General features: G+C 38.3%; 1 protein-coding gene across 1 annotated transcript in view; it reads left to right on the top strand.

Annotated features, from left to right (window-relative positions):
• The window catches only part of LOC106072325 (paramyosin-like), a 51,801-nt gene that overhangs the window by 11,128 nt on the left and 14,279 nt on the right, over positions 1 to 26,394 (top strand). Inside the window, exons 4-18 of the mRNA XM_056043312.1 lie at positions 357 to 497; positions 2,241 to 2,348; positions 4,887 to 5,012; positions 5,501 to 5,631; positions 7,200 to 7,344; positions 9,846 to 10,040; positions 12,004 to 12,141; positions 13,054 to 13,115; positions 15,686 to 15,783; positions 17,522 to 17,604; positions 18,779 to 18,970; positions 21,131 to 21,292; positions 22,157 to 22,252; positions 23,223 to 23,414; positions 25,016 to 25,121. Of these exons, the coding sequence (XP_055899287.1) occupies positions 357 to 497; positions 2,241 to 2,348; positions 4,887 to 5,012; positions 5,501 to 5,631; positions 7,200 to 7,344; positions 9,846 to 10,040; positions 12,004 to 12,141; positions 13,054 to 13,115; positions 15,686 to 15,783; positions 17,522 to 17,604; positions 18,779 to 18,970; positions 21,131 to 21,292; positions 22,157 to 22,252; positions 23,223 to 23,414; positions 25,016 to 25,121 (1,975 nt within the window). The remainder of the gene's footprint in view (positions 1 to 356; positions 498 to 2,240; positions 2,349 to 4,886; positions 5,013 to 5,500; positions 5,632 to 7,199; positions 7,345 to 9,845; positions 10,041 to 12,003; positions 12,142 to 13,053; positions 13,116 to 15,685; positions 15,784 to 17,521; positions 17,605 to 18,778; positions 18,971 to 21,130; positions 21,293 to 22,156; positions 22,253 to 23,222; positions 23,415 to 25,015; positions 25,122 to 26,394) is intronic.

The raw sequence follows: 26,394 nt of genomic DNA, 5'->3' as shown, positions 1-26,394 counted from the left end.
GTGTGCCATGAGAATAATCAGTGTGCCATGAGAATAATCAGTGTGCCAGCACATGAATCAAAATGTATGACACTGTGCAGTGCGCCATGACATGAATTAGTGTGCCATAACATTAATCAGTGTGCCATGACATGAATCAGTGTGCCATGACATGAATCAGTGGGCCATGACATTAATCAATGTGTCATGACATTAATCAATGTGTCATGACATGAATCAGTGTGTCATGACATTAATCAGTAGGCCATGACATTAAACAGTGGGCCATGACATTAAACAGTGGGCCATGACATTAATCAGTGCGTCATGACATTGAGTCAAAATTTTCACCCCTTTCATCTCTTCTTTCCCTTCAGCGTAAGGCAAGTTACAAGCTGCCTCAAATTTTCATCAAAGCCCCAGAGCTGAAGGAAATTTTCGACGAAGGAATTTACGAGGTAACAAGTGACCCACCCTTCGTTACGCCGTACCCAGATGTTGACGAGATGTATCAAAAGGTAGGCACAATATACATTGCAGGTATTACTACCAGGGAATACTTGAAGGTTGACCCTGATATGGTTGTGGAATTGAGTTTTGAAAAAGGTGAGTAGGTCTTCAGGCGGATAAAAGCAGGTGTAAAAAACTGCTGGCTTCTCATTTTTATCTCATGAGCCATTGCTATTCTATGGTATAGATCTGTGGTTCTTAAACTGTGATCCGCGAAGCACCAGAGGTCCACGAGACGATCGGAAGGGGTCAACAGGATAATGAAAACTACTTACCATTAAAAATAAATTCTTCTCTAAAAAAAAACAGTTTATCCGATCGGATGATTTTCATATCAACTCGCCTCTATGAATGTTTAATATTTCTATTATATTTCTGTATTTCTCTCTCTAAGTTTGTTCAAGTGCATCTACATTGCCAAGTTGATGCTAGTGACATTTACGTCAGGCATCAAGCAACTCGATGTTTTGGACTTAACCCTCACGTTTCTTTCTTCATCTATCACAAAAAGGGACTAGAGCGCTAAGTTGTTTTCTTTTAAAGAAAACTCGTTGGAAAAAGATAGTAGCCCTCTACACAATACGGGGACACATTGGAGACAGCTCGCGAAGACAGCTCGCCGACAGCTCGCGATGTCAAGTCGAAGGGAAGAAGAAGAGGAAGACCTAAATACAGCTGGATTATCAGAGAGAATCTAGCACTAAAATAAAGGGGGCTTTTTCTGGAACCAAAACTTTGCAACCGATTAGAACTCTCTACAATTACCATGTAGAAACAACGAGTAGAGAAATAAAAGTGCAAAAATTTTTATTAAATTAAAATAAATACATAAAAAATTAAATAAATATATATATGCTGTATGCACGTTAATGCATAGGGCCGCGGGTAATATAAGTCTAGTATATATATATATATATATATATATCTTCTGTGGTATTTTACGTCTCAAGAGATTATCTTTTCCCATTGCAACTTCTTGTGTGACTAAAGAGGCCAATCCTTGATACACAGCTGTGGTCACAGGTTGGGCATCTGTAATCACCCGGCGCCGTTGCATTTTCACCCTTCTTTCTGCTTCTGTTGTGTATGACATCTGCAATCCGTGACCCATGCTCTCTCTGCTTGTGGATTTATCCAGTGCCACCTCTTCCCAGTTGCCAGTGTCCATTTTGAAGAGCTTTTGCATACATACAAAGAACGTAAAAGTGGGCGACCAGCGGCTTTCCTGCCTTCTATTAGATCGCCATACAGAATGTCTTGTGGAAGTCAACCTACAGGCATTCTACGAACGTGGCCAAGCCAGCCAAGGCGTCTGATGCTGATAACAGAGCGGATGTCCTGGCACCCTGCTCTTCGTAGCACTTCCTCGTTGGTTATCTTATCTTGCCACCTTATTTTAAAGAACCGCCTTAGGCATCAAAGGTGGAAGACATTCAGCTTTTTTCCTGCCTTGAGTAGGTTGACCCAGTTTCACTTCCGTACAGCAAGGTGCTCAACACAGAGGTCCGGTAGACTTGGGCTTTAGTACTGTTCAGCAATATGTTGTCCCAGACTCTTTTCTGCAACCTTGACATGGTGGCCATTGCCTTGGCTATCCTGTTGTTAATGTCTTTATCCAGCAGAGTGTTGTTGGATATGATGGAGCCAAGGTACCAAAAGTATATATATATATATATCTGTCTGTCTGTCTGTCTATTTATCAACCGATAAAAAAAGTGAAGTAACATCTTTCTTTTCAAAACATCGTACAGGCCAATCTCAGAATTTCCAAGAATGCTACATTGGACGTGTTCAGGTCAGAGTTAAGGAAGATTTATGAGGTGGTCAACGAAGCCAGAAGTAACGAGGCGGAGCTGAAGGTGAACGTTTTAGTCTTTCGTGTCAGAACTTGGCATTTTCTGTTATTACTCAATAGAAATAATGTAAAGTCGTTGCAGTGTTTTATTTTCCTCTAAAGCCAAATAGAACCCACTTTGGGTTGCCTAGTCCAATGCACGGACGTGGATAGAAGAGAGCCCCAGCAAAAATTCCACTTTCAATATACATTTCCCCAAGGAGCCGTTTTATGGTGCACACCGTCACTGCTGATGTAATACAGTAAAGAAACATGGAGTTGTTTCCCCAGTGTGCTCGTCCCTCGGCCTCGCGTCTAACCCGTACGTCTTGGGATACAAGCCATCGGTAATATCGTAACAAATGTACATTTGTTAGATCTTTCCCTGACAGACCAGTTTTTTTTTTTAGACTGGACTATGGGTCTAGAGTTTTAAGATTCTTCAACTGATCTCTAAGAACAATTACAAAGAAGAATAAATATTCCATTGTGCTTTACTGGGGCAAGCTATTTCACATTAGCTTTACCATAACAACAAATTGAAGAATTGTTGAAACAGAGGGTAAAACGTGTTAAGTGTGTGCGGAAAGGAGAGATCTCATAATGTTAACCGCATTCTGTTACTATTTTTGAAAACCTCTTTTCCTACAAAGCAAAGGTTACGATTACTAAGAAAACTATCCTCGTTTAATGTTAGCGAAAAGGCCTTGGCTATGTTTTATCACGCTCACATCTGCAATATTTTAAGTTTCAATATCACTGCCTGGTATGGCAATCTGAGCATTACAAATAAAAATAAACTTTATAGAATCCTAAATGCTGCAGATAAAAACATTGGCAAAAAACAAACCCCATTTGGGCAGTTGTTTGAGACAAACATCTATAAAAAAAAGCTAACAAGATCATCGAAATAAAGAATCACCCTTTGTGTCAGGATTTTGTGATTTTACCATCACAAAAGAGATACAAGACACCGATAGCAAAGACAAACAGACACAAACACTCTTTTGTTCCCCTGGCAATCAAATCATTAAATAAGAACAATCTGGTATAAACTTTGTCACATGTAAATTATGAGTGAGTCTGGTGTGAATGTACACTTTGGTTTCTTATAGTTATAATGTTTTTTCTTTGGTGTAATGCACAAATTGTAAGACAATTTTCCATACGGACAATAAAGATTATTATTATTATTATTATCTAGATCTAGCGTTTAAATTATAAGGTAGAGGAAGATGGTTGTAACTTTTCATTGCTGAAGAAACAGTTGCCTGTAAGTTGAGAACTAGGCTTTCAACGAGTTGATCATTATGAATTAAACAAGTCGGCTCTAAACATAACGAGCTCCTCAGGGTTTAGGTATTGTCTACACAAGCTATAGCTTAAGGGCCTTGGGGGAAGGGGCCCAAAAAGATTGTCCAAGTGAGTTTGATATGAAAAATAATGATTTTAAGTTAAATGTGCATTATTTCACGTACTCTTCTATCCATTTAACCTTCTATGTGTTCATTCTGCATTTTGAAGACTAGTGTTAAAGACAATGTACAAGGAATTTGATTTCGACACAATCCTATATGTAGAGACGAGTTTGTTGATGTATAGTAAAAATAGTTGCCCCTTTCAGACTTTGCGATCTATAGGGCAGATGATGTCAAGGTCATCTGTTTCTTTGGCCAAAGGTTAATGAGCAGGGTGTCATCTGGCCAGCACAACGACTAACCGCCATTACTTTCCCACAGCTAAAGTCAGGTACCTATTAGAGTTGAGTGGACTCAGGGGCGCACTAAAAATCCCGAGATTAAAAAACCCAGTCTTCACCGAGATAGGAACCCATGACCCCGGGTTCGGTAGCCAAGTGCTTAACAACTCAGTAACCACTTCCCCATTTGGGACCTACAAAAGCCCTATATTTAAAGTAGTTTACATTCTACCTATTACATTTAGTCTAGTCAAAATAAGGAAGGGGATTCCATCGTGAATAAAGGTTTCCCCTCCACTGACTTGTGCACAAGTTGGATAATCTACTGGAATACTACACCCCAGTCATCTGATACCGGAGGCGCAGTGGCTGAGCGGTAAAGCGCTTGGCTTCCGAACCGTGAGTCACGGGTTCGAATCCTGGTAACGACTGGGATTTTTAATTTCAAAATCTTTGGGCGCCTCTGAGTCCACCCAGCTCTTATTGGTACCTGACACCCTCGTTAACCACAGGCCACAGGAACAGATGACCTTTACATCATCTGCCCTATTGATTACAAGGTCTGGAAGAGGAACTTTACTTTTTTTTTTACACCCTAGTCACCTGATACGTGTGTTCTGTTCATTCTTAATACAGCCAAGGTACACTCTCACTGATCTAGTTTACTATTTGTTTCGGACCTTCCCTCGTAGTCAAATATCATTACACTCTAGCTCAAGTCTCCCGCATGACGGTGGGGGGGGGGGATGGCGGCGCGCAGGGCTCGAACTCGGATCCAACAAGACGACTGTTCAGAGTACATTCCACACGACCAGGCACCATGCTGCTAGACTGGCTTCTAATTTCCTGTTTGTAATGTTACAGAAAAAGTTGTTTAAGAGGGAGCACGAGGTGGAGGAGCTGGCGGCGAGGCTGAAACACGATCCCAGAGTGGCCAAAGTTTTGTTCCTGGCGCATCGTTGGCGGCAAGAGAAGGCAGAAGCGGAGGAGGTAATCTAGTCCATCTAGATTGTTTAGCGGCCCCACCTAGCTATAAAGGAATTTTTTTTTATAACTTAAATGTTTTTTTCTTTTTTTTTAGTATTTGAATAAGAGATTGACCCTTTACAAAACAATTAGATCAATTAGATATTCATTATAAGACATCAGTTAGGCCAGATTCGCATTTAATTTCACATTCACTTTCACCTATCCTTTGGTCTGCTGGACCGCTGAGGCACCACACAAGATCTGTCAACCTTCTTTCTTTATTCTTCTCTGTCATTTGTCTTTGATAGAATTTCATTCTGATGTTCTTTCTGAAAATATTGATACCTGCCTTTTTACCTGCCTGGGTGGACCACTTCGGGGGCCGATTTTGAGTTTGTGTCTCCACACAAACTGTCTTTGTAACCTTGTTTTTTTTTTTTAGACTCAGGCCGCCCCTCTCTATATTTAATACAACAATATGTCGTTTACTTTTTGTTTGAACTGCCCAGATTGGGAATGAATACCTGACGGAGTTGAACAGTATCAGAACTGACATCCGGACGATGGAAACAAATCTTACCAACATGAGGAAAAACAACCGGAAACTGACGGATGAGCTCGATTCTAGGAAAAAACTAGAGTAAGTAGAATTTAAATGGAACTAAGCAAAGCATCAAGGCCGGATTTATGTTTGTGGAGGCCCCAGGGCAGATTTTTGTGGTCCCCCCCTCCCATAACAGTTTTTTGAAAGCTTCTTATAAAAATCTACTTAGTAATACAAAATAGTAATATCTAAAATCAAACACAATTGTTATCAAAGAAAGAGAGTAACATAACAGTACATTTAAAGCTTGTTCATTTAAAAACATTAAAATTATTTAATATACGTATTTTAGTAACAAAAAAGTACATTTTTAGGATCTAAGCAATGTTGTTGTAATAAACAAGCACACTATAAGCGGACATTTAAAAAAAAACAACGTTTCCAACTCTAAGCTTTAAAGTGTTGTAGCTAAGAATGCGACAAAAATGTAGTACAAAAACGTAAAGTTCTGACCGGTTGAAATATGGATCTTTTCTTTATTGTGGGGGGGGGGGGGGGGATGGCTTTCTTGTTGAGTCCCTGGAAATTAGCTCCTCTACTGTCCTCCCTTAAATCCGGCCTTTGCATCGCATAACTTTAACTTCGTTTTAAGCATTTATCTTGTACTAAAGGCAACCGATGAGTATAATTGTAAGTTTAGTCTTGATCATAGGCGTGATGGGTTTCAGCTACGTGACTACTGCTTGACCACCTAGGGGGCTCGAGATCGAATCCCAACTCAAGCAGAGTTATGTTTTCTGAGCGTCTAAAGGCAGCACGGAAGCCTTCTCCCAGATACCACCTCCACCTACTGGCCCACAAAAACGATTGAACCATAGCGCAATGAGCAGTAACAATAGTCGTTGTTATGCCAATGTTAATTATACTCTGTTTTTGAAATGCTATATTTCAAAGTCATTCGCTGTTGTTGTTTTTTTTATCTCTTAGTGGGTCTGTCTCAATAATAGCTTTGGTTTTTGGGTCCATCTAAGCTGATTTTAAGTGAGCACTTCACATCCAGCTGAAAAGTAAGATTGGTCTTGTTCCTGGTCGCAGAAGTCCTCATAGCCTGTTGACCAAGAGACTTATTGAGTGCTATTTTAGGCATATGTCTTCAGCGTTCAACAAAATTGTCGGTACGGTATAATAATAATAATAATAATAGGCAAACGGTAGATTTTAAACGGCCTGATCTGCTGTTCATTGATAAAAAAGGAAAAAAACGCTACCATTCATGACATCGCCTTACCACTGTCTCATTATTAAAGGAAAACTGAAATGGAAGAACAAGTAATATGGAAACCTAGCCTTGGAGAACAAGCGTTTATGGAAGTTATCCAAAATAGTATACCCCATTGTTATATCAATGGAGGGGAAGACAACTGTCCTTGCAGATACCTTCAAGGCCCTTAACATTCCTAGGAAGATTCTCGTTGCCTGTCAAAAGCTATATGATAATTTATGTGCATTTTAAGCAATGCAGAAACAAATGTTCTAAGCTCTTGTATTTGGAGCGACTTACTTTTTACATTGAGTTGGGACCATTGAAGTTCAATTGATCAGCTTTGACTATGTGTAGTTTACAGGGAGGAAAATAAAAAAATAAAAAAATATCTCCCCCCCAGGAAAAAGATGGAAGAGCTGGAGGAACTGAGCATGCATAAGGAGCAGAAGATTGGGGAGCTCGTCCAATCAATGCAAGCTGCCAAAGACGCCTTCTATGAATACAAGCGTGACTCTCAGAAAGAGAAAGATGAGCTGATGGCCAAGGTAGGTGAATAGCTCGATTGATGGCCAAGGTAGGGGAATAGCTCTATAGTTGGCCAAGGTAGGTAAATATCTCGATTGTTGATCAAGGTAGGTCAATAGCTCGATTGTTGGCCAAAGTAGGTGAAAAGCAAGCTTGTTGGTAATGGCAGATGAATAGCTCGATTATTGGCCAAGGTATGTGAATAGCTTGAATGTTTGGCCAAGGTAGATGAATAGCACTCTTTTTGGTAATGGTAGATCAATAGCTTGATGGTTGGCCAAGGTAGGTGAATAGCTCGATTGTTGGCCAAGGTAGGTGAATAGTTCGATTGTTGGCCAAGGTGGTAAATATCTCGATTGTTGATCAAGGTAGGTGAATAGCTCGATTATTGGCCAAGGTAGGTGAATAGCTCGATTATTGGCCAAGGTATGTGAATAGCTTGATTGTTGGCCAAGGTAGGTGAATATTAAGTCTAAGAAAATGGAAACAACAGGCATAGCGCCATTAAAAGATGAACATAACATAATACATAATGATAATGAAACTAAAGCAAACATCCTAAACAAATACTTTGCATCAGCATTCTCAGCCCCAGGAGACAAAGACATATTACTGAATTTGAACCACGTAAGAAACATAGAAGATATAGTAGTACAAGAAAATGGAATTCAAAAACTATTAGCCAACACCAAACCAAATAAAGCTTCTGGACCTGATGGTATTCCAGCTAGATTACTCAAAGAACTAAGCAATGAGCTAGCCCCAGTGTTCAAAATACTCTTTCAGGCTTCACTTAACCAGGGCAGAGTACCAAAGGACTGGAAAGAAGCTAATGTCACCCCCCTATTTAAAAAAGGAGAAAAATCTGACCCAGGAAACTACAGACCAGTATCACTTACCAGCATCACATGTAAAATCCTAGAACACATAATATGTAGCAACATCATAAACCACTTAGACAAACATAATGTCCTCACACCATACCAACATGGCTTTAGGAAATATAGATCATGTGAAACACAACTAATAGGACTAATTGATGATTTTTCAAAAGGTTTAGATAATAGTGAACAAATAGATGCTATCTTACTAGATTTTTCTAAGGCTTTTGACAAAGTTCACCACCATAGTTTGCTTAAAAAATTAAAATATTTCGGCATTAATGGTCCACTGCATCAGTGGATTAAAGATTTTCTGATAGGGAGAGAACAAACTGTAATAATAAATGGCTCTAAATCAACACCGATAACAGTAAACTCAGGTGTACCTCAAGGAACAGTCTTGGGTCCACAACTATTTTTAATTTACATAAATGATTTACCAAATTGCATTAGTTCAGGAACAAAAGTCAGATTATTTGCAGACGATTGCATAATATATAGAACAATAAAAACAACACAAGACACAGATATTTTACAAAGAGAATTAGATGACTTACAGAAATGGGAATCAAATTGGAGCATGTCTTTCCACCCAGAAAAATGTCAGTTGTTAAGAGTAACAAAAAAACTAAAACAAATTAATTCCACTTATCTTATTCATGGCAAACCAGTAACACAGACTAAAAACGCAAAATACCTAGGTGTTATAATAAATGAAAAACTATCATGGAATCCACATATTGATGAAACTACAAAAAAATCAAACAAAGCATTAGGATTTATTAAAAGAAATTTCTATAAATCAAATAAGAACATAAAACTAAAATGTTATTTAACCTTGGTTAGGCCAATAATAGAATATGCATCCTCCGTTTGGGACCCCTCAACTCAAGAAAACATTAAGAAACTGGAACAGACACAAAATAGAGCAGTGAGATTCATAACAAACGAATATTCACATTTGACTAGAGTAACACCTTTAGTAAAATCACTAAATTTAGAAAGCCTTCAGGACAGAAGGCTCAAAAGTAAAGTAGCAATCATACATAAAACACTGAACCATAATCTTCAAATACAAAAACAAAATTTAATAAAATACTCTGAAAGACACAAAGATAAAGGCACATTCCTCGTCCCATATGCTAGGACAAATTTGTACAAATACTCCTTCTTCCCTAGTGCTATTAGAGCATGGAATGGGTTGCCTGAGCTAGCCAGGAAAACCAGTGACTTGGCAGAATTTAAGTCATTGGTTAATATGCATGACTAAATGCATGACGCGTAGGACGTAATCATCTTTTTTTTTGAAGTAACGTCTGTATTATATAAGATAAGATAAGATAAGATAATAGCTCGATTGCTGGTAAAGGTAGGTGAATAACTCGATATTTGGTGAATTTGACTTTGAACGCATCATTTAGTGACGTCACTGATTAGTGGGTTCTAGTTTATTTATGTTATTATTAGTCAGTTGATGTTAGGGCTTGAAGGGGATAACTTCGTATTACAGGCAGAGACTCGACTGTGGTCTTTTCAGTAGTAAACTTCATTTTGCAAACATTTTACAAACATATTAAAAACATTTTACTTACATTTTACTAACATGTATATTTTCTTCTAATATTTCATTCAAACACTAGCTCGATGCAATTCCAGTGGTCACCCACATGGACATTGAGGACACACGCCATCAGCTGGACGTGATCAAGAGGGAGAATTTTAAATATCACTTGGAACTGACCGACAAGAGGAAGATGATCCTGAACTTGGAGAAGACGATCCACTCCAATCAGACCTACATGTCCGAGCTCAGGAAAAATTTGTCCACTCTAAAGGTGTTTGTGCGTGTGCATGCGTGTGAGTGTGTGTGAAGCGTTCATTAAGCACTCGCTTCTTTGTTCTTTCTTTGGTCTGTGATGCCCTAACTACGGCCGGCGGGTTATATTCTACCTTAGACGCGGTCTATCCAACCCCCTGGATTTTATGGGCTACATGGCACGATGAAGGTGTAGGTGAATAGTTCCTGTGGACGACACATTAGGCCACTGCAGCCTATGCGGTCGCAGTGGGCCCCGCGCTTTCATAGGCCCCTCGCTAATTCTAAGTGTACATTATTAAATTAAACCATTATAACGTATATAAAATAACAGGGTTTTCGCGACCTCCTGATTTTCCAGGGCCTCCAGGAAATCTCAAGAAAAGGCAAAATATACGATAAAGTCCTGAACTTTTTTTTTAATTTATTCAAATCTCCTGAAGAATAGACAAAATTGACATTTTGGGGTGCCAATAAATAAAAAGTGGCATTGCGAGCTTTTATTTGATAAAAATTTATTGCAAAGACGAAAGTAGGCCTATTTTCTAATTCAAAAAAAAATCATTTTGACATTATGCTTATCCCTACCCAGACTAGGCGCCGCGCGATCCGTTTCGCATAGGGCCCCGCAAATGCTAGGGCCGGCCCTGCTCCCCCTCCCCCTCTCACCAGGAAAAATAGAAGAAAACTTTTGGGTCGAATGTCATAGTTCTTACAACTGAAAGGAGATACGCCTTTGGTAAAAAGAAAATAGTCAATAATCTTTTAGTAAACCTATGGTATGTTAAAAAAAAAACCTGGCTAACTCACCATCATCACAATCTCTCCCTATAAGCTTGACAAAAAAAAAAAAAAGGAGAATTTAACATGTTATTAGTTTAAAAAAAAAGAGAGCGCAAACCACACCACCGCCCTCTCTTTTTCTTTTCACTCTTTTATACTAAATGTTTTATTTTATGTGGGCGCTAAGTAAATAGCCTAAATAGTCAAGGATGGCTGGTCCCCATTTGTTTTTTTTTTTATATTCAGACAGCACTATCAAAGTATAGACAATAGCCATAAAATATTTGCATGGACCTCATTTACCAAAACGAACGGTCACATGATAACCATTGATGATTCGAATTGGGTTGTACGTTCAGGACCGGCCCTACAGGTTGCGGGGCCCTATGCGAAACGGATTGCGCGGGGCCCAATTTGGCTTGTGATAAGGATAATAAGCGAAAATTAAGATTTTGTATTAGAAAATAAATTCGTCTTTGCATTTTATTTATACTTTACTAAGTACAAAATCACTGTCAAATTAACTTTACGAGCCATCTACAGTAAATAGTTTTCCAAAAAAAAAAAAAAAAAGCCGATAAACATTCATATCTGCCTTTTAGATTGACTATCGACTAGCGAAATATCGATTTTGTTGTTTTTTTCTAAGAGGTCGAGATAGATTTAGATTTATATTTGTATGCCAGTGACTATTAAAGTATATTAAGTATTTGAACTTCTTGTTTTGTTAAAATTCGCCTTATTATTACATTTTTATTAAATGAAAGCTGACATTGCCGTTTTTTTTTTATCGCGAGTAGGATTGGCGTTTTTCATATTGAATGACATCCCGAAATGACAACTGTGTTTGTTAGAAGTCAGTTTTCAGAAGTTTTTAAGAATTTCAGGAGATTTTCATGACTTTTTCGTATATTTTATAATTTCAGGAGAATTCAAGGAACCTTTAATAACAAGTTAAAATGGTTTAATTTAATAATTTACACCTAGAATTCGCATCGCGCGGGGCCTATAAAAGTGCGGGGCCCACTGTGGCCGCATAGGTTGCAGAGACTTAAGACCGGCCCTGGTACGTTGTATAGAAGAGATAGGAAAGGGCGTGGCTCATCTGTTTACGAAGAGTGAATGAGGTCCGAAAGGGAGATAAACGAAATAAATTTAAAAGAAAGGTAATCATCTGATTATTGATACTTTCTGATCAGCTCAAGTGTAAGAGACTGGAAGATAAATTACGCAGAGTGAACCAGAGTCTGGAACATTGTGACAATAACAGGGAGCAATTAACCCAACTAGCCCAAAATTTAAACACAGAAAACACTAGACGAGGCATACATTATAAGGTAAGTTATCCCATTGACCCCGAATGTTGCCCAAATGTTTGTCCATGAAGTAAACCACATAGATACCTTGCTCATATCATTAGGAAACTTTTCTGTTTTACATAATGCTAGCTTTTAGGGCGCCGATGGTGATTCTTTCACTACTTTGCGCCATTCTGGAAGTGTGGCTGGGTAGCAGAAACAGCCTGGCTACATATCAAAGGATTCGAGTTCATATCCCGATGTAGATCAGAAATTTTCAGTCGAGAGTCGACTCTGAAGTTGTTTTTTTTTTTTATTGGAGCCTAACGCCGTATGGAAACCTTCACCCAGATGTGACTTCACCGTATATGTACAAAAGGGATTAGACTCTAAGCATGTATAGATATATAGATATATAGAAATTATAAGGCAGCCGCGTTATACTAAACAAGTTTTGAAAACTTTGTATTATATTAATCTGCTGTTCTTCTGTGTCTATTCTCCGCATAGCACTGTGCCCTGTGGAATTGTATTTGGTTTGCCTTGCCATCGTATATCTAAGATTTATTTATATTGTTCAAAGAAGTTGGAGCTTATAACATTAATTAAAAAGGCTACTTAGATTCACAGCTCTTGCGAAGACGTCTGTTTTGTAATTAATATTTCGCATGACATTAGTTTTTATTAAAATCGCTTCCGGCGTTTATAAATACATAAAGGAAAGGATTGTTGAAATGGATTGTCTTGAGAAGACTTGATTTCCTACAGCTAGCGCTCTCGTCTGCTGTTGTTGTTTTTTTTTTGTTCAGGCCAGATTTTCTTTGAGTGTGTAACTAAAAAAATATAAGTAATTATATTTGGCATTTTCACCCTTTAACTCTTAATGTTTATCTACTTCTTGCTTCTGTTATTGTTTAATTTACATAAGTAAAAAATATTTTTATCGTTTAGAAAATGGAAGCATCTTTAAAAAAGTGCGAGATGGAGAAATATCATATTTTGAACCAGGCTGAGTAAGTATCTGGACACTTTAATGGCCTACTTTAGTCTTAAACGTTTACAGACAAAAGTTGTTTTTTTTTTATTTCGTAAAGACAGAAGCGTAGCTAGGTCCCTGTGGCCTCGGGTTCATGAATACTCCTATGACAAAAACCGAATCAAGCCATACTATTGTATCAATAAGTTTTAGGAAACATAAATGCCATATTGCAGAAATACAGATAAATAACCAAACCGTAGACCAAGTGCAAGAATATAAATACCTAGGTACAACTATCAACAACAAACTGAAATGGAGTGAACACTGTCAAAACCTTTACACAAAATTCACCAACGTCTTTTCTATCTTCGAAAGCTAAGGAAGTTTAACATCGACAAAACAATAATTAAACTTATACAGCAACCATCAGCAGTCTAATTAACTTTGACATCACCTGCTGGCACAAAGACTTACACTAAACAGACTAATTAAAAAGCATAGTATATCACTCGAACACAGCTACCATCTCTTGAAGAGCTTGTCCAAGAAAGATGCCTTTCCAAAACACTCTCGATGCTTAAGGACAACTTGCACCCATTAAACCACTGTTACATAAGATCTGAACGAAGTGGTAGTCTCCTTTCCATGAGGACTAAAAAGATTTAAAAACTCCTTCATCCCACTTTCGGTCAGAGTATTACAAGATCAGCTGTCGTCATCGAGAAGTACATAGAAGTCTAATTTATAAAGCGCTGGTTATGAGTGTGTATGTGTTCTCGTGTGTGAATGTTGTTCGTATTTGCATCTATATTTGTTATTGTGCAATAGTTACGCTGAGGTTGCCAATTGTAGTCAAACAAAACTTCCATTTGATTGGATCAATAAAAATTATCTTATCTTATATTATCTTATCTTATTTATAAAAGGCATTCCTTTTACAAAAAGATAGTTCTAGAATCAATATGCTAAAACAAATTCGTACCAAGTGCACCTTCTTCCATAGTACCATTAGAGAATGGAGTGGGTTGCCTGAATCAGCCAAGAAAACCAGTGCCTTGGCAGAGTTTAACTTAATTAAAAAAACAATGAAGTCAAATGATATGGACGTGAAACATACCACAAAAAAATCAATGGCGACATTTATATGCAGAGGCGTAGCGAGAGATTTCTATTATACATTAGGACTGGACAATACCGTACCCTATAAGATTTACTTTTTCTCTGAGTGCTGCTGCCTCCTGGCCATTTTGTTTTACTGTTAGTCCTCTTCCACCCACACCCCAAGTAGCTACGATAAATGATTAACCGATTTACAAAATTACACACCTAAAGACAAAATTCACAGAATGTGATAAGTCTCTTTAATCCAAAGTAGCTACGAATTCTGGTTTCGTAGCGACCCTGATAACATCAGATTTAGACTTGATAGGCCCCAAGGCCATAGCTATTTGAGTTATAGGGCACTTTATAAGTCGGACTATGACAGTGCCAACTGAGGCTGTTAATTGTAGTCAAACTGAATTTCCATTTGATTGGATCGATAAAATTATCTTATCTTATTTTATCTTATTTTTGGATGCATAGAATGTTAAACTCATATACAATACATATATATATATATATATATATATATATATATATATATATATATATATATATATATATATATATATATATATATATATATATATATATATATATAAGTATATATATATATATTATATAAGGGCCTCTTTCAGTCGTAGAACGACTATGGTTCATCTCGCAAACTTCCTCATGTGGCTGTGGAGCCCTATTTTGGAGAGACACTGCCGTCCATAAATATCACAGGTTAAGGTGGCTTACGCTTCGGTGGTAGAGGAGCTGGTCATTTTTCGCATTGTACCTTTTTCTTCCAGAGCCGAGGCTCATGTTCTTTCGCTGTCCATAGCTTTCTATATTACTATTGGTAATTAATTTTTTATTTGGTATCGAAAAAGGGAAAGATACTTGACTGATTTGATGGTATAAGTTGAATTAGTCTACTTTATTAATTGTGTAGAGAATTAGATTGTTTGAAACTATCAATATATAATTATAAAACCTTCTATTTTATAAGCACTTCACTGACATAGTGGTTAGTTACCCTCGAGTTCGAATTCATTATTTTTGTACAACGCATTTTAAAAAAGCGATCACGTTAGCTTTCATCCAGATACAACCTTCTTTCTCCATCCACCCTTTTCCCAACCGGTCCAGACACGTGATAGGATCCTAGGGCATTGCAAAAGTTAAAAGCATGAAATAGCGCGAAACAAAAACAATTGTTAAAATATTTCTACTCGCACAGATTTATTAGTGTTAGTGTTAGTCTAGACTCTAGACAAATTAACCGATACTACACTTAATATTAAATTCATTTTTTTTAAAGTATTTTAAAAAATATTTTTCTAGTTTTTAACTTCAGTATTATTTTCCTAACTGAAACGGGAAGGCATTTAGGGATCTTAGAAATCAAAAGTGCAAAGCAAAGAGCAGATTACTCTAATTAACGTTTGCTGTCAAAATCTATTCTAACTGTAAATGCAAAGTCTGTAATTCCTATTTTATTTTATCTCTCCTTAGGAGCCAGAACAAAAAAGTGTACCAGGAAGAAGTCCGAAATAAAGATTTACAATCAGAGATTAACCGCTTGTTCTTTGAACTCTCTGCATCCAGGCAATGTTAGAATTAGTTTCTTACAAAGCTTATATAAACTCCGTCTGTCTGTATGAATATATAATTAGCCCACGTCATTTCTGCCGCACCCGATCTCGGGTCAAAATTTAGCACATTTCTTGTACTTGATTAAACAAGAATAAAAAAAAACAAACAATTAATTGATTTACTTTGGGAATACATTATTTTGTTTGGTATCGAACAAAGGAAATATATTGTACTTGACAGATGTGGTGGTATAAGCTGAATTAGTCCCCTTGAGGAGGCTTGAGCCCTGATTGCGAAATCAAGTCGAACATTTTTTTTTATTTAATGCATTTTAAAAACGATCACGGAAACATTCACACAGATACCCCCGTCTTCCACTCCCTTTTAAATTTTCCAGCTGGTTCCAAACAACTGATAGGATCTTAGAGCATAGAGAAAGCTAATAAGCGTTAAATTAATTAATACAATTACACGTAATCAAAGCTTTGTGTTTTTTTTTAAAGTATTTTTTTATGTTCTTGTTTATAAAACTCGCCTAGTGTAGACCATGTCACAAGAATAATTTGTAAATGAAATCTTTACATTTAGACAATGTTATGTGTGTATATATAGCAGTACACACCGGCTACGCCAGTTGATATGTCCCTAGGCTTTATAGTGTTTATTTGTTTAATGGCCGAAACTTTCCCTTCGGTTATTTCTTTTTAACTTAAACTAGCGGGCCATGTTTTAACGATCAAATTACAGACTTTTTTTTAACCCCGTGATTTAGTGTATCTGTTACAAGGCTCGATATCTCTTTCATTTACTCTCTCTTTTTCGCTCTCATGAACCCCCCCCCCCCCCCATTGTTTTCTTACATGCGCATTGTACTTTCTCCAACATAGACTTTTGACTTGATTTGATAAGACCCGCTTCATAATGCCCCCCTCCCCCGACACATACACGCTCTCATATTATGGGCCCGTTACTTTTAGTAACACTTTTACTTATCCGACCCCCCCCCTCCCGGCCAACAACAAAAAGTGAGTCCTTCGTACACATTCCCGTTCCCCTTTTCTTTGTTTCTCTTGGTATTTTGTTCTCTCTAAATAAAAAAAGAAATATCAATTTGGTTTAGTTAATTGTAATTGTTCATTTGGCCACTTTTGAATATGGCGAAATGACAATAGGTTTCGATGTAATTTTTCAATGCTGTTAGGATTTAGTTGTTTTGACAATGTTTAAAATTACCATTCATTGCTCTCTCTCTCTCTCTCTTTCTTTTTTTTTTTCTCTCTCTCTCTCTTGAAAAAAAAAAGACTCTAGATCTATCTTATTAATTAATGCGTCTAAATAGAAGTGGAAATGACGGAAGGTATACTAAAAATTAGCAGCCTTTGGGAAATAGAGAAAAAAAATTGCTTTAAAAATACGAAATTTGTGACATATTTCTATGTATGCTTTCTAAATAGTCTTTGGCCTTTTGGGGGGAATACCGAAATTAAATTACAAAGGTTTGATAGAGCGTGCGGTTTTTAGCGAATTGCGGTCGTTGGGTTGCGAATCTGTTAAAAGGAACCTGTGTACTGAAATGTCTTACGAGACTCCTGATGAATGAATGTGACAGTCAGGGGTAACTTAGAAATATATACTAGATGTAGACAATGTTTGAACTTTTGTATTTTTCATCAAGCTCTAAAACTACGCCTCATTGTTTCCCCCCCCCCCCCTTTTTCTTCCTGTTTTCTTGTTTTCCTCTGTCCTGGCAAGCAGTAGAGGACAACATGGCAAAGGTCCTGGACAAGGCAAACAAACAAATACTGTCTCTCAAGAATAAGTTGTACATCAGCGAAGCGGTAAGTGACTGAACGTCTCTACTAACAGTAGCATGGCGTGGCCAAGCATCAAACATTGACACCTTTTTTTTTTTTAAAACATCCCTACCGTATAAAAAATCTCCATGTATCTTATCAGAATTGAAAAATAGAATACAATATAAAACACCCAGTAAGGCAGCGGTTCTTAACCTTTTATGCTCGGCGACCCCTTTTTACAATCCCCCACTTAGCCGCGACCCCCCCCCCGCACACACACACACAGCAATAGAAGAATAGACAATAACAATCCATTTTTTCAATGGTCTTTGGCGACCCCTGGTAAATCGACAATCGACCCCCAAGGGGGTCGCGTCCCACAGGTTGAGAACCCCTGCAGTAAGGTATCATCTCTGTCTTCCTCTTTCTCTCTCTTACATGCAATACATGCAAACATATAAGGTTGACCTTGCTGGAAGTACTAATGAAAATAAGCATCCCGCTACTTATAATGTTTCCAATATCATGCGTTCTTAATGCCTTCTTGAAATTAGTACAACTGCTGGCCTTCAGGCATGACTCTAAACCTGTAGGCTTCGAGAAGGAGGGGCTTGTTAGCCTTGGCTGGCTACCCACCTAGAAATAGGAAAGCTCTGAATGCAAACCTCTGTTGCCTTGCAGCTACACCCAAACATGGAAAGGGCTTCGGGAGTCTCTCCTGCCTTCTAACAGATCACGGTACAGAAAGTTTTTTGAAAGTCGGAGGTTAAATCTGATATAAGAGAGTAGTGATCTACATTTACTCTCTCTTTTTTATTCTTAGCTTCTCTTTCTAATAATCTCACATTATCTTTTGCTTTGTGATCGTTCTCTCTTTCTCTCTCAATCTTTTTTTTTCTCTACCACTCTTATCTCACATTTTCTCTCTTCCTTATTTTCTTTCAGTATTACCAAATCTTGCCGAAAGTTCTAAAATTAATCAAAAGAGTCTTTAATAATACTACAATAAACAAGAGTCAGTTAAAATAATCTTTGTACAAAGGCACACGAGGGTAACGGTTTTGTCTGCATTAGAGTGGCAAAATATGCAGGTCGAAGCTGGGTTTGAGCGATTATGTGCCATGGCGAATCTCGCCTTTATCTGCGAAATCGAAGACATTCCTATTGATTTTTTTTTTGTTATTTTAGTTTTTGTCTGTTTGCATATTCTAACTAGAAAGCCAATAGCGGAGTGGCGGAATTAAATCACCAAAAAAACATGCTCCACACGGCTAAAACCCACGCTGAAAACCTGGGTAAAAATATGCAGAATCTTCTGACGGAGCTGAAGGCTGTGTACTACCGAATGACCAGTTGCACCAATGAGAACATAGAGAAAAAAAACATCATTCGACATATGGATGCACTGGTAAGAGGTTTCCATAGCAACAAAGTTATTTACTTTTTCGCTGTAAGTTGGAAAATGTTTTACATGTTTCGGATGTTCCTTCAGAGTTGAAGATAATTACTTCCTAGTCCAAACCTCCCGCAGGACGACGGGGGATGGGAGCGGGCAGGGATTGAACCCGGGACCATCGATAAATCTGAACAAAAGTCCAGCGTGCAAACCGCACGACCAGGCAGCCATCCAAGTTGTTGGCACGTCCCTGTAAAAGTAATTAGGACGTCCCGGTAAAAGTAATTAGGACGTCCCGGGAAAAAGTAATTTGGATGTTCCGGTAAAAGTAATTAGGACGTCCTGGGAAAAATAATTAGGACTTCCCGGTAAAAGTAATTAGGACGTTCCGGTAAAAGTAATTAGGACGTCCTGGAAAAAGTAATTAGGACGTCCCGGGAAAAGTAATTAGGACGTCCCGGTAAAAGTAATTAGGACGTCCCGGGAAAAAGTAATTTGGATATTCCGGTAAAAGTAATTAGGACGTCCTGGGAAAAATAATTAGGACGTCCCGGTAAAAGTAATTAGGACGTCCCGGGAAAAAGTAATTTGGATGTTCCGGTAAAAGTAATTAGGACGTCCTGGGAAAAATAATTAGGACTTCCCGGTAAAAGTAATTAGGACGTTCCGGTAAAAGTAATTAGGACGTCCTGGGAAAAGTAATTAGGACGTTCCGGGAAACATAATTAGAACATCCCGGAAAAAGTAATTAGGATGTCCTGGGAAATGAATAAGTGAAATGTCTCCCTGTCCCTCCTGAAAATCTTTGCTTCCGGTAGGACGGACATGGACCAAACACATAAGAGAGAAGTGCTGTTGCGAGTCTATGCTCCACTGGGAGTCAAGAAGAATAAGTCTGTTAGGTTGGTCCTGTCACCACATGGCCGGCAGCATGTAAGAAATATCTTGTTTGACCCGAGGTAAGAACATGCATCGGCAATGACATGTGTATGCACATGAACCGTCATAATTTTTACAGTAACATAAGACGCGTCTTCTTCACGGATCTCATATCACCCTCGAAGCACATAGACCTATTCTGCTTTACAAACTATCTACATTTCATCAGTTTCTATTTTAACTTAATTGATCACGAGTTCAATACAAAGGCGAACCAACTGATTGGAGGTACTCGGCCGTGATCAGGCATGGAAAGGGATGGGCGCCGCAAAGTAAAATATAAAGCCCTCGTTATCCCCCACACGATATTATGACCATAACTAAACCCACACCGGCTGGGGCCGTCGCCCGGGTTACCAAGGGCCGCGTCTGCCGTCACAGACAAGAGTGACAGTGAAAAGTATATAACTGGTCCATGCAAAAATAAAATAAATGACATAGTCATAGAGGAATGGAGAAGGACGCTCAACAGATCTTGTGTGGTGCCCCAACGGTCCAACAGCCTAAGGGCTAGGTGAAGGTGAAGGAAATGCCGAGATGTAGACACGGAATGATGGCTGATTGGATTTAGTTACTGCAAGGGCCATAACCATGACAAAACGTTATTCCATAATTTGGCTCCTATGGTGGTTGAGTTCTTGAATAAACTATTTAACATGCAATGTTTGAATACAATTGTAGTATAAATGGTCTTTTTAAGTGCTGTCGTGAAAGAATTACTTATAAAGAAATAACAGGAATAGATTTTTAGTATAAACAAAGGCCTCTTCTGTGCGGTGGTTGAGCAGTAAAAAGTAAAAAAGCTTTGCTTCCGAGCCGAGGGGTCCCGATTTCAAATCCTTGTGAAGACTGGGAATTTTAATTTCGGGAGTTTGGTCGTTGTGCTGGCGACGTGACACCCTCATTAACAGTGGGCAAAACAAACAGTTGACCTTTACATTATCTATAGATTACAAGTTCTGAAAAGGGAACTATACTTTTTGCTACTGTTCTTAAGATTAGAGAGAGATAATTTTCACTCACAATTAACAGTGGGGGATCAAAAATTTCCACGGGGTGTAGGTGATCTACTGATTGAATCGCAATGATTAATTTAATATGTAAACATTAGTAATAGCTGTATTGCTTAAAGAACGGGGATACATTCAATGTCTGTTTCTCAATACATAATGACAATTTCATTTTTACACAATACTGAACGAATTTATTTTATCTGCATTTTTTTTTCTCCAGTGCCACAATTTCAAGAACGTGATTAGGATTCAGGACTCAGAGAATGACTCACTGGTCATCAGTTCTCAGAAACTGGAGCAGCTCCTGAGGAAATCCCACGATAACATGCTAGTGCTGCGTCAGAAGAACGCAGAAGCGGCGACAGAGGCTCACCTTCAGGCGGTAATATGAGGCAGAGGGTTGTTATTTAAGAAGGGTAGGGCTAGGAGATGGAAAACAAGTGGTCGTGTAATATGCGCTCTGAAATGTTGTCTTGAAGGTTTTGGGTTTAGATCCCTCCCGTCACTATCTCCGGAATCTTTCGGGAGGTTTGGGCCAAGATCCACTAGCATCCGAAACATGTAAAACATTCAAAAAATGTAAACAGGGATGTCTAACTCTTTAGGCCTTGGGGCATCGAAGAATGGGAGACTCTGCGGCAACAAAGGAACGTAGGCTCTGGGGCATCGAAGGAGTGGAGGCCCCAAATTATTTACCCAATAAAACAAACATTTTTTCCTACCAGTCTATCAATAATGTATTGCCAATAAAATTATTTGAACGAAGAATGTAGTATGTTGTTGAAGAAGTTCAATACAATTTATTAAAAACTAAATTACTGCCTTAATTTAATTAAACAATCAAACTTTGCGAGCTTTTACGATGAAAAGTCGTTGATGATTTTATTAAAATCTCTATTGTGGGGGCCCCTTTCTTTTGGAGTCCCCTCATTAGTAGCTCCGCAAACCTTCCCCATAATCAGGCATATCATGTAATACCAATAATAAAAAGAAGAACATAAATTCTATTTTTTTTTTTTTTTTTGTGGCAATTTAATTTTCGATTTTTTTTTTCAACAAATTCTTCATCATATAATTAACTACAATTTATAGTTCTATGAAGTTGTCTTAATATTTGTTTAAATTTTGTAATGCCAAAAGATATCTGAAAATAAAATAAGATATACTTTCAAGAATTTGTTCTTACTAGGAGTGCAAACAGACTAGAGTTGATACTTTGTTAAATTTTCTTTGCGTTGACTTCCAGGAGCTGTTCTCCATGTTGAAATACATGCTCAGGTTTACAGAGACGGAGAAGGATACAGCAGTCAAGATTGCCTGTAAAGCAGACCATTCTATCATTGTGAGTAGTATTACGCCACTGCGCAGTGTCTTGTACAGATAAGTCTAAAGGGAGGTAACAGTGAAAATAACGAGAACACACCGGTCAAAGGTCAACAACATAAAGGTAGTTGACGCTTTTAAACGATGTCGAACAAGACGTTTAATACACAGTGAAGGGAAATGTCGAATGTCGTATTATCTAACAATTGACTTCCGAAACTAAGGCCGACCTTAGACTCTAAGGCTTCTATCCTAGTCTTTTTGTGTTTTTACTAATCGTGTCACGGTCACTGTGTGTAGTCGCTGAATGAACTACTTATGTTGTGTCTGTTGTATCTATGTGTATTTTTTCTGTTGTGTTGTCTTTATATGAGAAATGAGTCCTTGTAATCACAACAAATTTCCGTAAGCAGTCTTAGTCTTAGTCTCTACGCAAAACTTGACCACTTTATGAAACAAATAATTTTTCGCGCGAGCTAACTAATAAAGTCATAACAGAATACAGAATAGATAGCAAGTGAGAGCATAGCAAGGGCGATATAATGAACTGAGTGAGGCATCTTTTAATTCCTGTCCTTCGTCGACTTTATAGGAAGTAAAGAAGTTTTTGAAAAATCCTAGAACACATACAAGAATAAGCTTACACATTTGAAGATACCTAAATGATTAACACTTACTATAATCTGTACACAGGTCGTACCAGAGCAGCGGTTCTCAACCTTTTAAGCTCCGTGACCCTTTTTACAATCCCCCACTCTGCCGACCCCCCCCCCCCCCAAACACACAAACATACAGCAATTGAAGAGAAGACAATAACAATCCATATTTTCGATGGTCTCAGGCGACCCCTGGCAAATCGTCAATCGACCCCCAAGGGGGTCGCGACCCACAGGTTGAGAACCCCTGCACCAGAGCATAGCAACTGATTATAGATATCAGTTATATGTTTTTGCCATCTGACTTCCCTTATACTCCCAACGGGTTTACAGCTCCTGAAGCAGGAGAGCGCCAAAAGGATGCACGAGATTTTGAAGCTCTCGGAAGACGTCTACGCCCAGAAGATGTTGGTCAAGAACTTTGTCAAGACTCTGGAGCATGAGAAGCACGAGAATAGCCACCTGATCCAGATGCTGCACGAAGCGGACATTGAGCAGCAGGGCCTGAAGAGGAACTACTACGCGGTAAGACCAGGCGGTTCCGTGAACTTTCTCAAAGTCGGAAACTTCGCAAATTTTAGCTTTTGACATGAGCGTCATGGGTCTGATCGGCTTTGTTATAAGGCGTGAACAGAGAAAATATTTGGAAGCGCTTAAGCCTTTTGTTCTTTTCTAGGAATGGGGAAGAATATCCCATCTCTCTCTCTCCCTCTCTCTCTTCTACCTACCAAATCTATCTATCTACCTAATCTCAAATCTCTCCCTCTATCTATTTGACAATGTCGACCCTGGGAAGGTACTGGGCTTTGTCCGGGAGGTGGGGTTGTCTACGAAGATCTGATTTATGAATTGTGAACATATATTTACAAAAGATTTTTACCGAAATATTAAATTTTTACTACCTTTACTATTTTAACTGTGAATAGACCTTGTTTTTAATGATTTAACTGTATAGAATTTAGCCCTTGTTATATAAAGGGAGAGTGATCCTTAAAGGATTACGGGCACGACATGGCCTAAATTGTGCCGATGTGCCTAAACTCAAAACTCAAACTCTATCTATCTGTCTATCTGTCTGTCTATCTGTCTGTCTATCTGTCTGTCTATCTGTCTGTATATCTGTCTGTCTATCTATCTGTCTGTCTATCTGTCTGTCTATCTGTCTGTCTGTCTCTGTCTGTCTGTCTGTCGTTACGACTTTGGAGTAGACTAAAGAAAGCTAACTCACCGATTGTCAGGTCGCCGATTTCCTTCTGGTTGCAGAAGCACAATCCACTACGAACAGTCAATAATCCAAGTAATAGAAATAATTTCACAGTTCTCCTAATCAAATGTACATACAACTATTCACAAAAACCGATTAAAAAAAACAATCCTCCATTGAAAAATCCGCGATCATAACTCGAGTTCTTTACACATCAACACACTCGCTCAGGTCAGTTTCTCCTACAAACATAAACAAAATTCAAAAAGTTCTCAAGTGGGAAAAATGGTCAGTCAAGGGGAACAAGTTTACAACACTATCAATCAATCAATCAATCTATCTATCTATCTATCTATCTATCTACAAAAATGTCTCATTAATGTATTGATTTCAATATATTATCATAAACATTTAGCAGCTTTAGCATCTGCCCCTTCAGTTGTCCCCCGGACTAATGATCTCACTCTATTCTTCTGTTCTTTTTTTTTTATCCATAGTAAGAACTGTCGATTCCGTCATAGTTTCTATATTATGAATATATAGAAAACTTATTTAGAAACAATGATTTACAAATATAGATTTCTCTGTAATACATTTAAAATGCTAAAACAAACACACACACACACACACACACATAGACATACAACTTACTCAGATGATGGTCCATCATCATTGCAACATTCTTTAACATAACTAAGCAAAAACTTTCAACCATATAAAAGGAACTTACTTTTAGCAACCTGTATATGTTTTCTTATATTACACTTATGTTGCATTATTTTTTTCTTGTGTAATATCTCATATGTCGCTTATCTTGTATTACATTTATCTTGTATAACACAATTATGCAACGCTTATCTAGTGTTCTTCTTTTAAACGCTTATTTTGTTTCATAATTTCTTACAATGTCTGAACTGAGCAGCTATTGCAAGAGAGAGATGCTTTTGGCGTCATGGTAATTCAGGGCAGAACTCGAAACGATCTATTGGCCAAGAAAATGGATGCGGTGTACGCCTTGCTAAAAGCAGGTAGATAGTTTTCTAAATACCCACCGCTGACCTTTTGTTTTGGTCATCCAACGAACAGGCGAGGACGGGGAGCTCTTCTCTCCAAATCCTGTCTAAAGTTTCCATAACGGTAGCCAGGGCCGGCCTTAGGCATAGGCAAACTAGGCAGCTACCCAGGGCCTCCCATTGGTGGTGGGCCTCGTACAGAATGTTTTACATTTTTTTAGAGTAAAAATCGAAACGTTTCCTTAGTATTACTGTTGTAGTAGGTTTTAATAAAATGCTTAATTTTAGTTTTTTTTGTTTTTGCTGCTTATTTTTTTTTATATCATTTGGGGCCACCAAATTCAGTTCACTTAGGGCCTCCGATTATCTAAGGCCGGCCCTGTAGTGGAAACCATTGTGGTTTTTAGGTCGCACCATATTTGACCATCAAGGCCTCCGTGTCCTGCCCGATCGCTATAAACGGTCCATAGCCGCTCTAATCATGTGGAGTTCCTTCATGTTCCTTTTCAGTAGCCACCACCATACCTACTAGCCCACGTGAAGACGGTCCTCTTTGTGGAACGGCGTGGTGGACTTGTTAGGCTAGGTTGTCAGGTCTTTGTTCCATCATTACCCTCAAATAGAAAAAAAAAGACAATCAGTTCAGCCAGGGTAACATAGGCTGTGTTCGCTACCCGTCATTGGCCTACCAAGGTTCAATCTCTAGACGTTTCCTTCATAGCGACACGTTGAGAGTATGGGAGCTCTATCTTTGGGAGATGGAATCTTTAGGAGTGACTTGCCATCAAGCTTGAGCACAGCTAATCCGCTTTCAACTGTCTTGCTGACCACGATTATACTCTAAGGACACTCAGGTCCACCTGAAACATACGTTTGCTGCTTCCCTGTTGCTCAAACTTCACTATCGGCACGTCCCACATCTAGGAGAATGAATAATTTCCGAAGTTCAGAATGTAGGAGAAAGCTTGGTGGTCTACAGATAGAGATGAGTTCTAGAGTCAACTGAGAATCAGTGCTATTCGATGATCCGAGACTTAGTGTATTCTGAGATGTATTAATATTTGAGATCTAGTACCAACTGGGACCTTGCGCATTTTGAGAACTAACCCAATTTTGTTGCTATTTCTGACGCTGTTCATGATACAGTTATGAGACACAATCGACGTTTGTTCCCTTGTGTAGCCTTTATAAAGCTCATGTTAAACACGAATTTCAAAATGCTTCTGGTCCCAGCAAAACGTATGCCAGTAAATGAACATCAAGTTAAGCGAGATGCTAGGGCGGAAGG

Source organism: Biomphalaria glabrata, chromosome 10 (genome assembly GCF_947242115.1).
Source record: "Biomphalaria glabrata chromosome 10, xgBioGlab47.1, whole genome shotgun sequence".
In the NCBI taxonomy this organism is placed as follows: domain Eukaryota; kingdom Metazoa; phylum Mollusca; class Gastropoda; family Planorbidae; genus Biomphalaria; species Biomphalaria glabrata.
Note: the sequence above shows the minus strand (reverse complement) of the source record. Positions and strands in the feature narration are given on the sequence as shown.